This window comes from Salmo salar, chromosome ssa01 (genome assembly GCF_905237065.1).
Source record: "Salmo salar chromosome ssa01, Ssal_v3.1, whole genome shotgun sequence".
Taxonomy (NCBI): domain Eukaryota; kingdom Metazoa; phylum Chordata; class Actinopteri; order Salmoniformes; family Salmonidae; genus Salmo; species Salmo salar.
In genome coordinates, this window is record NC_059442.1 from 11343975 (window position 1) to 11357612 (window position 13638).

The window sequence follows — 13638 nt, forward strand, 5'->3', positions numbered from 1 at the left end:
ATGTGAAAAGGCTATTCATAGACTACAGCTCAGCGTTCAACACCATAGTCCCCTCCAAGCTAGGGACCCTGTGACTGAACCCCTCCCTCTGCAACTAGATCCTGGACTTCCTGACGGGCCGGCCCAAGGTGATGAGCTTAGGCAACAACCTCCGCCACGTTGACTCTCAACACGTGGGACCCTCAGGGGTGTGTACTTAGTCCCCTCCTGTACTCCCTGTTCACCCACGACTCCAACACCATCAACAAGTTTGCTGACGACACAGCGGTGGTTACCGTCACTGATGAGTCAGCCTACAGGAAGGAGGTCAGAGACTTAGCAGTGTGTTGCCAGGACAACAACAACCTCTCCCTCAACGTCAGTAAGACCAAGGAGCTGATTGTGGACTATAGGAGAAAGAGTCATGAAGTCATGAAGACGGCACGACAACACCTTTCCCCCTCAGGTGACTGAAAAGATTTGTCATGGGTCCTCGGATCCTCAAAAAGTTCTACAGCTGCAATAGAAAGCCTCTTGACTGGCTGCATCACTGCTTGGTATGGCGAATGCACCACCCTTGTCAGATACAGAGGGTGGTGCGGACAGACCATGTACATCCCTGCCATCCAGGACCTCTAAATCAGACGGTATCAGAGAATAGCACGAAGAATTTCCAAAGACTCCAACCACCAAGCCATAAACTGTTCACTCTGCTACTGTCCGGGAAACAGTACCAAAACGTCGGCTCTCGGACCAACAGGTTCCGAGGCAGCTTCTACCCCCAAGCCATAAGACTGCTAAATAGTCAATTAATGATACCCAAACTATCTGCACTGACCACACACACACACACACACACACCCACACACACAACGACACATCACAAAACACACACACTCATTATTTGCTGCTGCTACTACTACTTTGTTCTTTATTTTACTCGTATCTATCCTGATGCCTAGTCACTTTACCCTGCCTTCATGTACATATCTACCTCAAATACCTTGTTATTATCTATCCTGATGCCTAGCCACTTTACCCTGCCTTCATGTACATATCTACCTCAAATACCTTGTTATTATCTATCCTGATGCCTAGCCACTTTACCCTGCCTTCATGTACATATCTACCTCAAATACCTTGTTATTATCTATCCTGATGCCTAGCCACTTTACCCTGCCTTCATGTACAGACCTACCTCAAATACCTTGTTATTATCTATCCTGATGTCTAGCCACTTTACCCTGCCTTCATGTACATATCTACCTCAAATACCTTATTATCTATCCTGATGTCTAGCCACTTTACCCTGCCTTCATGTACAGATCTACCTCAAATACCTTATTATTATCTATCCTGATGCCTAGCCACTTTACCCTGCCTTCATGTACAGCTCTACCTCAAATACCTTGTTATTATCTATCCTGATGTCTAGCCACTTTACCCTGCCTTCATGTACAGCTCTACCTCAAATACCTTGTTACTATCTATCCTGATGTCTAGCCACTTTACCCTGCCTTCATGTACAGCTCTACCTCAAATACCTTGTTACTATCTATCCTGATGTCTAGCCACTTTACCCTGCCTTCATGTACAGATCTACCTCAAATACCTTGTTATTATCTATCCTGATGTCTAGCCACTTTACCCTGCCTTCATGTACAGCTCTACCTCAAATACCTTGTTATTATCTATCCTGATGTCTAGCCACTTTACCCTGCCTTCATGTACAGACCTACCTCAAATACCTTGTTATTATCTATCCTGATGTCTAGCCACTTTACCCTGCCTTCATGTACAGATCTACCTCAAATACCTTGTTACTATCTATCCTGATGCCTAGCCACTTTACCCTGCCTTCATGTACAGACCTACCTCAAATACCTTATTATTATCTATCCTGATGTCTAGTCACTTTACCCTGCCTCCATGTACAGCTCTACCTCAAATACCTTATTATTATCTATCCTGATGTCTAGCCACTTTACCCTGCCTTCATGTACAGCTCTACCTCAAATACCTTATTATTATCTATCCTGATGTCTAGCCACTTTACCCTGCCTTCATGTACAGACCTACCTCAAATACCTTGTTATTATCTATCCTGATGTCTAGTCACTTTACCCTGCCTCCATGTACAGCTCTACCTCAAATACCTTATTATTATCTATCCTGATGTCTAGCCACTTTACCCTGCCTTCATGTACATATCTACCTCAAATACCTTGTTATTATCTATCCTGATGCCTAGCCACTTTACCCTGCCTTCATGTACAGCTCTACCTCAAATACCTTGTTACTATCTATCCTGATGTCTAGCCACTTTACCCTGCCTTCATGTACAGATCTACCTCAAATACCTTGTTATTATCTATCCTGATGTCTAGCCACTTTACCCTGCCTTCATGTACATATCTACCTCAAATACCTTATTATTATCTATCCTGATGTCTAGCCACTTTACCCTGCCTTCATGTACAGATCTACCTCAAATACCTTGTTACTATCTATCCTGATGTCTAGCCACTTTACCCTGCCTTCATGTACAGATCTACCTCAAATACCTTGTTATTATCCATCCTGATGTCTAGCCACTTTACCCTGCCTTCATGTTCATATCTACCTCAAATACCTTGTTATTATCTATCCTGATGTCTAGTCACTTTACCCTGCCTTCATGTACATATCTACCTCAAATACCTTGTTATTATCCATCCTGATGTCTAGCCACTTTACCCTGCCTTCATGTACAGATCTACCTCAAATACCTTGTTATTATCTATCCTGATGTCTAGCCACTTTACCCTGCCTTCATGTACAGATCTACCTCAAATACCTTGTTATTATCTATCCTGATGCCTAGTCACTTTACCCTGCCTTCATGTACATATCTACCTCAAATACCTTATTATTATCTATCCTGCTGCCTAGTCACTTTACCCTGCCTTCATGTACAGCTCTACCTCAAATACCTTGTTACTATCTATCCTGATGTCTAGCCACTTTACCCTGCCTTCATGTACAGACCTACCTCAAATACCTGGTACCTCTGTACATTGATCTGGTACTGGTACTCCCTGTATACAAATCCATTATTGTGTGTTATATTTTTAAACTGCATCATTGGGAAGGGCTCATAAGCAAGCATTTCACGGTAAAGTCTACACCAGTTGTGACAAATCAAATTGTATTTATCAACCAAAAATGACGGTAACTTTCCACCAAATTCCTACATTTTCCAGAAATCCTGTTAGAAGGATTTGGGATTCCCTGTTTATTCCAGAAATCCTGGTAGAAGGATTTGAGATTCCCTGTTTATTCCAGAAATCCTGGTAGAAGGATTTGGGATTCCCTGTTTATTCCAGAAATCCTGGTAGAAGGATTTAGGATTCCCTGTTTATTCCAGAAATCCTGGTAGAAGGATTTGGGATTCCCTGTTTATTCCAGAAATCTTCCAACCAGGATTTTTTTTTTAAATGAATAAAATAAAACCTTGGGCCTTGTATCAATCAATGAGCACTCCAGCCCCCAGGGAGCAGCAGCCCGGGTCTCACCAGGGAGCAGAGCTTCTCCACAGCCTCCAGGATGAGCTCCTGGTGGCTGATCTTGTGAACGCCCAGTCGCTCCAGGTCCTGGGAGGAGAGCTGCAGCAGGTCCAACCCCGTCACCTGCCACTCTTTGAAGGGGTACTGCTGAAGAGGGGCGTCCAGACCTGGAGAGAGAGAGAGAGAGAGACCACACATGGATAATCAGATTTTTTTTCAAGCTTTTATTAACATTTTCTGACAAATGTGCAGTTACCTTAGTGGACATTATTGTTTTTGTCCTTCCACGAACACACTTGATTCAACTTATCATCTAATCATCAAACCTACAGGGCAAAAGCAAACATATGCATCCTTCTGGGTCCCCAGTCTCCTGGCAACCAAATGTTACCCCACGCCCACGGACATTCGTTTCTTCTCTGCAATGAGTCTTGAGCGGAGTACCTCCCTGACCCTTCACCGAATGCTAACACATTCGGGGCCGTCTGATTGGTCTAGAAACCGATGGGTTGGGCCAGAACGTCACTTGTGCCCCTCATCACCACAAACAACTTCAATGATGGAAGTCTCAGACTAAAGTAGTGAACGACAGTGCAGCGGAATCATTTAATGTGAGTCATCAGGCTAGGACCAGGAAAACACTGGGCTAGATGTTTATTTAACCAACAATCCTTATACACCCTCAAATAAAGTGATACCCATCATCCTAATTTCTTACCGTATCATCATGTTAATCTCATCACAACAGCATTGTCATGGTCATTATCTGTATCTTTACCGTTATCATCATGGCAACAGCATTGTAATAATTTCCAATCACAGAGGAGATGATGCCTCGTTATTAAATCAATTACTAACTTGTTGACCAGTGTTTTGTCTCACTGCCCCCCAATTTACTGCTCGTTTCTACAGCACCAACTTGCGAGTTGGTCAGCTCCTGCTCGTGTAGTGTATGAGCAGGCAGGATCCATACAGAGCAAGTTCTCCGCTTTCTCTTCGTTTGCCGTACTGGTGTGTGACTCAGGTGTGTTGCTTGTGTGTTTGCCGTTTCACTGGCTGTTCATGTTTTGGGAGGTGGGGTGCGTGCTGTATTTGCGAATACACTGTAGCTCATAGCAAACTCTTAGTAAATTCCTGTCAAGAAGAGAATCACAGAAGCCCAGCTAGCCTGTAGTTTTAAATGGAGGTCGCTAACAAACGTTTTCAACGTTGCAGGAGTTGTTTATTTTGCTCAATTCCGGGGCAATACGGACTATGGCTACTCTTATAAAAACAGTAGCAAACTCACAAAAGCTGCTGGGCAATCCATGCCGGACACAGTCTTCAAAACAGCTTCGCTGCCTTGGATCCAGATGTTTCGGCGCCTTCATCCCGGAGGACTTCCGCTTTGAGATTGGATCCAGAGGTACCTGCGACTTTGTCCCCTGTTCTGTCTCCCACTCTCTCTCCAGTGGCTTCTACCGTGGGTTCAGATCTTTCCCTTCATCAGCCATGATGGATTCTACGGCTGGCTCGGGTCCATCAAGCCACACCTCTCATCGGTTCTCGAAGGGTCTTCTAAACCACTCAAGGCTAAAGAACAACCAGACATCCCCAACCATTTCACCAGCTGTCATCATCGGCAGCTCTATGGTGAGAAACATCTTGGTTCCCGGGGCAAAAACCCTGTGCTCACCTGAGGCACGAGTACAGGACATTACAATGCTGCGTCCTACCATTCTAACACAGCTGCCGGTGGCTGACACCGCTGTAGTCCATGTGGGGTGTGTTCTTAGACAGGTAACTCTTTATCCACATTATAACAGGGGGTGTAAAGCCATAACACATACATTTTTCCAGCAGCAGACTATGATCAATAATGTCAAAAGCTGCACTGAAGTCTAACAAGACAGCCCCCACAATAATTTTATCATCAATTTCTCTCAGCCAATAAGTGCTGTGCTTGTTGAGTGTCCTTCCCTATGTGTGCTGAAAATCTGTTGTCAATTTGTTTACTGTGAAATGGCATTATACCTGGTCAAACACAATTTTTTCCAGAAGTTTACTAAGGGTTGGTAACAAGCTGATTGGTCAGCTATTTGAGCCAGTAAAGGGGGCTTTACTATACTTGGGTAGCAGAATGACTTTAGCTTCCCTCCAGGCCTGAGGGCACACACTTTCTAGTAATGTCATCTGTTACAAGCAAGTTATTGACTTCATGGACCTTGTTTCTCAGGCTGTATATGTTAATATGGGCTATTTTTAGCACTTTTCTGGGTTGCTTAATTTTTTTAAATGCTTTACTGGGAAGCTTATCAGAAGTAGACTTGATAGTGCAGGGTGAGCTGCACAAAGTGGTCTTCCTACTAGGGCACACCGTCTCAGTGCTAACAGTGTAACTCTGGTTCATAGGCTCATGATTACTGCATACAATAGCTGTAGGATTAACAAAGGTATTCAGGACAATTAGGGGGACATACATTAAGTTATTTACATTGTGTCTATCAAAGCCCCTGGGATAATGAACATGTAATGAAGCATTATGACGACTCTGTCAGAATGGTAGGGATTAGCAGAGCTGGTGATTGATAAGTCATTGTTTCACCGCTGCCTTGAAATGCGTAGACAGAGTCCAGGAGCCAAGATGATTGGGATGGATTCCGTCCTTCCTGTAGAGTATCTTCTGTTTCCAGAAGCTGTTAAGGAGCCTATTGGACCTAGACTTGGCCAGTGATGTACTGGGCCTTACGCACTACCCTCTGTTGTGCCTTATGGTTAGATGCCGAGCAGTTGCCATACCAGGCGGTGATGCAACTGGTAAGGATGCTCTTGATGGTGCAGCTGTAGAACCTTTTGAGGATCCGGGGACCCATGCCTAATATTTTCAGTCTCCTGAGGGGGAAAAGGCATTGTCGTGCCCTCTTCACAACTGTCTTGGTGCTTGGTGTGTTTGGACCATGATAGTTTGTTGGTGATGTGGACACCAAGGAACATGGAACTCTTGACTTACTCCACTACAGCCCCATCGATGTGAAAGGGGACCTGTTCGGAAATCCTTTTCCTGTAGTTCACAATCATCCCCTTTGTATTGCTCACGTTGAGGGAGAGGTTGTTGCCCTGGCGCCACACTGCCAGGTCTCTGACCTCCTCCCTATAGGCTGTCTCATTGTTGTCGGTGATCAAGCCTACCACTGTTGTGTCGTCAGCAAACTTAATGATGATGTTGAAGTCATGCTTGGCAACGCAGTCGTGGGTGAACAGGGAGTACAGGAGTGGACTAAGCACGTACCCTGAGGGGCCCCCATGTTGAGGATCAGCATGGCAGATGTGTTGTTGCCTACCCTTACCACCTGGGGGTGGCCTGTCAGGAAGTTCAGGATCCAGTTGCTGAGGGAGGCGTTTAGGCCCAGGGTCCTTAGGTTAGTGATGTGCTTTGTGTCCACTATGGTGTTGAATGCTGAGCTGTAGTCAATGAATAGCATTCTCACATCGGTGTTTCTTTTGTCCTGGTGGGAATGGGCAGTGTGGAGTGCGATTGAGACTGCGTCATCTGTGGATCTGTTGGGGCGGTATGCAAATTGGAGTTGGTCTAGGGTTTCTCGGCTGATGGTGTTGATGTGAGCCTTGACCAGCTTTTCAAAGCACTTAATGGCAGGTTACCTACGCTTTCTTGGGCAGAGGGACTATGGTGGTCTGCTTGAAACATGTATGTATTACAGACTCAGTCAGGGAGAGGTTGAAAATGTCAGTGTTAGACCCTTGCCAGTTGGTCCGTGCATGCTTTGAGTACACGTCCTGGTAATCCGTCTGGCCCCGCGGCCTTGTGAATATTGACCTGTTTAAAGGTCTTGCTCACATCGGCTACAGAAAACATGATTACACAGTCGTCTGGAACAGCTGGTGCTCTCATACATGCTTCAGTGTTGCTTGCCTCGAAGCGAGCATAAAAGGCATTTAGCTGGTCTGGTAGGCTCGCGTCACTGGGCAGCTCGCGGCTGGGTTTCCCTTTGTAGTCCGTAATAGTTTGCAAGCCTTGCCACATCCGACGAACGTCGGAGCCGGTGTAGTATGATTCCATCTTAGTCCTGTATTGACACTTTGCCTGTTTGATGGTTCATCTGAGGGCATAGCGGGATTTCTTATAAGTGTCCAGATTATTGTCCTGCCTCCTTGAAAGCGGCAGCTCTAGCCTTTAGCTTGGTGCGGATGTTGCCTGTAATCCATGGCTTCTGGTTGGGATATATATTTACGGTCACTGTGGGGGGGACGTCATCGATGCACTTATTGACAATGCTGGTGACTGAGGTGGTATACTCCTCAATGCCATTGGATGAATCCCGGAACATATTCCAGTCTGTGATAGCATAACAGTCCTGTAGCGTAGCCTCCGCGTAATCTGACCACTTCCGTATTGAGTGAGTCACTGGTACTTCCTGCTTTAGTTTTCGCTTGTAAGCAGGAGGATAGAATTATGGTCAGATTTGCCAAATTGAGGGTGAGCTTTCTATGCATCTCTGTGTGTGGAGTAAATGTGGTCTAGAGTTGTTTTTTCCCTCTCGCTGACGAATTCTCACAAGGCACCCCTATCGCCCCTTGTATTTCCGTCTTTTCTTCACGCGAATGCCGGGGATTTGGGCCTGGTCTCGGAGAAGCAGCATATCCTTCGTGACGGACTCATTAAAGAAAAAATATTGGTCTAGTTCGAGGTGAGTAATCATTGTTCTGATATCCAGAAGCTCTTTCGGTCATAAGAGACAGTAGCAGCAAAATTATGTACAAAAGTTACAAACAATGTGAAAAAACACAAAATAGCACAGTTGGTTAGGAGCCCGTAAAACGGCAGACATCCCCTTCGGCGCCATTCTTTCTCAGCTATTATTGCCATATTGCAATGGTATAAACTCAGTGCAGACCTTTTTAAATCATTGAATGTGGAAAATATGCTCTTATGAACAAAAACAGCCTATAAGCAAACTAAAAAAAGTGTGTGGGACTATCTACAAATTCAAGCTTAAACTGTTGTGTGTAACAGATTCTAGAAGTTTCTCAGACTGTCAGAGGCATTTGAGTAACTGGACAAGTTTCTACTCGCTGAAAATAATGGCTGCAGTATTGGTGTAATTTAGACCCATTTGGCTGCTTTGAAAAAAAATATAAAATACAGCACATTCCAATAGTTCCACATAATCAATACATGTAGAAAGTGACATACTATACTCACGCTTTAGTCTACAACCTGACACTAATGCCTGTAAAACCAAGCATGCCATGAAAATTGTATATTCTGAATCGGGGAGGATGGCGAGCAATCTACACATTTTTTGGTGTGGAATTGTTATATATTTTTTAAGACTTAAAAAAAAAAGGAATTGACAAAGGTGTCAATTGCTCCCCATCCTCAGAATATAAAATTGTCATTGTTATGGCATGCCTGGTTCAATAGTTATTGACAAGAGGACATCGAATTTCCAAAAGAAAACTAATTTTACCTTGGTGGCGAACCGAACCATATAGCTACCGGCATATGGTTCCGACTCTAAAAAGGTCAGGTAAAAAAATACCTTCCTGTGGATATCTTGTCTCAAATTTCAAGCATTTGAAGGACAAACCGTACAGACAACCGGTAGAGTAAGTTTAAATGTCGGCCTAATTATATAAAACATTCTGGCTTGTAAGAAACATTTACACGATTTTGCAGGCAAAAGTATCAGGCTAGGCTACATATATGATATACCAATTAATTGTGTATTACAGCTTTATCAATCAGACTTGGCCCCTATCAATTTAACTTCCTCATTCCACCTACCCTTCCAAGAGGATTCGTGGCGCTTCTATTTACGGCTACCTGTGTGAAAACCGAATTAAACTCACCTGCCAAACACAAACAGCGCCAATTATAGCCTACCTTTGAGCCAGTCGCTCACTCTCTCCTTGCTCCACGACGTTATAGGCTGCATGCTGGGAGTCCTGGGAATGTTGATGAAATTATTCCCAATCGAATTGTTCAACGGACTCTACTCCTCTGGATCAGAGGAAGGAACATTTCATCCCGACGATGGGCACTCCCACTGACAGGTACAGGTCCCTCCGCGAACCAATAGCATTAAGTTGTCTGCCTATGATTCAGACGCACATATTGTTATTCACACTCACATTGGAGCGGTGGGAGTGGTACAGTAGAATACTGCCATTATTTCAAACTTTAGCCTACATCATTTGATGAGGGATTAACCGAAAGAATTGCAACGAGTAGTGAAGGCTGGTCTTTATTTGTCGACTTAATTCTTATTCCAAAGTTCGTTGCTTTTGGGAATAGGTTTTGTTTCTCAAGAGTGGTTAGGAGTTTGTTCCTTTTTTAGCAATAGTGAAAGAGCCAAGTGTAACGTAGCAGCTATTTAAACTAACTATACTACTAACTATTACTCCAAATAACTATAGTTTACCATTGAATGTGAGTTGTATTGGTGAATTATTAATATACCAACAAAATAACGTTAACACAAACGGGCTTCAGTTAGGAAGAGATGACACATAAAACATATTTAACATTTCATCTGAGTATCGTATCCAATAATACACAAATGTCATTAGTGTAGAAATAACGTAGCATTGGCTTTCTTTTTGTTGCCTGTCTGGTTACAGTTGAATAGTTTGACTTGGAATAGTTAGGAAACAGTTGTGAAGTGTGTGGCTGGACCATTAGAAAACATTGCAATACTGAATGTACCTCATGAAATCCAAGCCGGATGAAAGGCCAAGGCATCAGAGACTGCCCTTTGACATTTTGCACCCCCTGGTGTTTCTCTCTTTCAAATCAGACATGATGATAGAGGGATAGAGGAGCTAGTCATTGGTAACTGCATACAGAATAGCAAACTCAAGCAAACAACATTTGCTTACATTTTTTTTTTTTTAAAGCACCTCAATGCACAACGTGATGCCCCTATCTGACCTCTAACCTAAATATGCATATGTAATAATGTATGTACTGTATGCGTCAGTGGAGGCTGCTGAGGGGAGAACGGCTAATAATAATGCCTGGAACGGAGCCAATGGAATTGCATCAAACGATATGTTTGATGTATTTGATGCCATTCCACTCATTCCGCTCCAGCCATTACCACGAGCCCGTCTTCCCCAATTAATGTGCCGCCAACCTCCTGTGGTATGCGTGTAACTGTCCGTAGAACCTTTTTTGGTTCTATTGTTCCTATTTAAAATTTATATAGTTCAGTCCTTGAGCTGTTCTTGTCTATTGATATTCTGTATTATGTCATGTTTTATGTTCTGTGTGGACCCCAGGAAGAGTAGCTGCTGCTTCAGAAACAGCTAATGGGGATCCTAATAAACTACTAAATACCTGGATTTTGTCTGAAAGTGGACGTTGCGAAATAAGTGGGAGGATCAACATAAGTGGGTGTATGAAAACCTAACACCTAATTGGGAAGATTGGTTGCCACTCAAGACCAATTTTGCGTTGCTGCTTCCTTGTAGCTTTTTCGCTAACCTCAACCTCATTCTCTTAACCTGTCACGTAAATTCTCCTAACCTGCCATGCAGTAATTCTCCTAACATGCAACGTTAGTTCTCCTAACCTGCCACACAGTAATTCTCCTAACCTGCCACAGTAATTCTCCCTACCTGCTATATTAGCTCTCTGAACCTGTCATGTTAATTCTCCTAACCTGCTACGGTAATTCTCCCTACCTGCTACGTTAGCTCTCTGAACCTGTCATGTTAATTCTCCTAACCTGCTACGTTAATTCTGCAAACCTGCCACGTTAGTTTTCCTAACCTGCCACGGTAATTATTTTAACCTGCTATGTTAATTCTCCTAACCTGCCACGTTAGTTTTCCTAACCTGCCACGGTAATTCTTTTAACCTGCTATGTTAATTCTGCAAACCTGCCACGTTAGTTTTCCTAACCTGCCACGGTAATTCTTTTCACCTGCTATGTTAATTCTCCTAACCTGTCACGTTAATTCTCCTAACCTGTCACGTTAATTATCCTAACCTCCCACGTTAATTATCCTAACCTGCTTCGTAAATTCTCCTCACCTGCCACGTTAGTTCTCCTAACCTCCCACGTTAATTCTCCTAACCTGCTACATTAGTTCTCTTAACCTGCCACGTTAATTATCCTAACCTGCTTAGTTAATTCTCCTAACCTGCCACCTTAATTCTCCTAACCTGCTATGTTAGTTCTCCTAACCTGCCACATTAATTATCCTAACCTGCTACGTTAATTCTCAAACTTGGAGATAGAGGAGAGATTCTCTTTGCCTGAGAACTCATACTGAATTTAATTCAGCTGCTATATCTATTGCTTCATTAACCGTTAGTGGGCGTGGCTTTTGGCCAGAGCGATGGGGATGGGTAGCCAAGCAAAGACCCTACCCTTTTCAAGCCCAATGGCATATAGCCCAATGGCATATAGCCCAATGGCATATAGCCTACTGTAAATGCCAAGGTCTTTTTATATGTTTACTACACTATATCAAGAAGAGTGGATTTGCATCATACCAATATCTTTACCTTTTTAGTGTTTATTCATCTATTAATGCTATTTGCCCTCATTGTCATCCGACAGGTGGCGTCACACCTAGGCATCGCTCGTCCCTCAACCGACAGTGCAGGCGGATTGGTCGCTCTATCTGACGTAAGGCATTGCTTTGCCCTATAACCTTTCCTTTCATGTCTGCACACAGGCTACTCAAAGTAAAAGGGTAGTAACTTCTGCTTGATTGAAGCTTTGTAACGGAGCACAGACCAGGTCACCATAACCTGCAATGGGTCAAGAGGCTCTAGTCTAGTAGTCACTTGATTGTGGAGATCATTCAGACCTGGGTACTATTGGTCCTTTTGCCCAATTTGTAATACCAGCATTCCCACTGAACCAAAAAATGCAAGGATGATATGTCTTGTTTTTGTACTGAGAATGGCAACCAAAATATAAACGCAACATGTAAAGTGTTGGTCTCATGTTTCATGAGCTGAAATAAAAGATCCCAGAAATGTTCCATTTGCACAAAAAGCTTATTTCTCTCAAATGTTGTGCACAAATTTGTTTACATCCCTGTTAGTGAGCATTTCTCGTTTGCCAAGATAATCCATCCACCTAACAGGTGTCACCTATCAAGAAGCTGATGAAACAGCATGATCATTAAAACAAGTGCACCTTGTGCTGGGGACAATAAAAAGCCACTCTAGAATGTGCAGTTTTGTCACACAACACAATACTACCAATGTCTCAAGTTTTGAGGGAGTGTGCGATTGGCATGCTGACTGCAGGAATGTCCACCAGAGTTGTTGCCAGAAAATGGAATGTTAATTTCTCTACCATAAGCCGCCACCAACATCATTTTAGAGAATTTGGCGGTACGTTCAACCGGCCTCACAACCGCAGACCACGTGTATGGTGACATGTGGGAGAGCGGTTTGCTGATGTCAATCTTGTCAACAGAGTGCCCCATGGTGGAGTTGGGGTTATGCCATGAGCAGGCATAAGCTACGGACAACGAATACAATTGCGTTATCAATGGCAACTTGAATGCACAGAGATACCATGACGAGTTCCTGAGGCCCATTGTCGTACCAATCATCATCCACCGCCATCACCTCATGTTTGGCCACAAGGATCTGTAGACAATTCCTAGAATCTGAAAATGTCCCAGTTCTTCCATGGCCTGCATACTCACCAGACATGTCACCTATTGAGCATGTTTGGGATGCTCTGGATCGACGTGTACGACAGCGTGTTCCAGTTCCTGCCAATATCCAGAAACTTTACACAGCCATTGAAGAGGAGTGGGACAACATTCCACAGGACACAATCAACAGCCTGATCAACTGGGTGACGCTGCATGAGGCAAATGGTTGTCACACCAGATACTGAGTGGTTTTCTGATCCATACACCTACCTTTTTTTTAAGGTTTCTTTGACCAACAGATTCATATCTGTATTTCCAGTCATGGGAAATCCATAGATTAGGGCCTAATGAATTTATTTCAATTGACTGATTTCGTTATATGAATTGTAACTCAGTAAAATCTTAGAAATTGTAGCATGTTGTGTTTATATTTTTGTTCGGTATATAACTGCTTTGTTGTGTAACAGAGTATCCACATTATACA

General features: G+C 43.5%; 1 protein-coding gene across 1 annotated transcript in view; it reads right to left on the minus strand.

Annotated features, from left to right (window-relative positions):
- Positions 1-9551, minus strand: part of LOC106612959 (connector enhancer of kinase suppressor of ras 1) — a 99447-nt gene extending 89896 nt beyond the window's left edge. The window contains exons 1-2 of the mRNA XM_045714239.1: positions 9409-9551; positions 3534-3691 (exon numbers count right to left, since the gene is read on the minus strand). Of these exons, the coding sequence (XP_045570195.1) occupies positions 3534-3691; positions 9409-9460 (210 nt within the window). The 5' untranslated portion in view covers positions 9461-9551. The remainder of the gene's footprint in view (positions 1-3533; positions 3692-9408) is intronic.
- Between the last annotated feature and the right edge of the window lie 4087 nt (positions 9552-13638).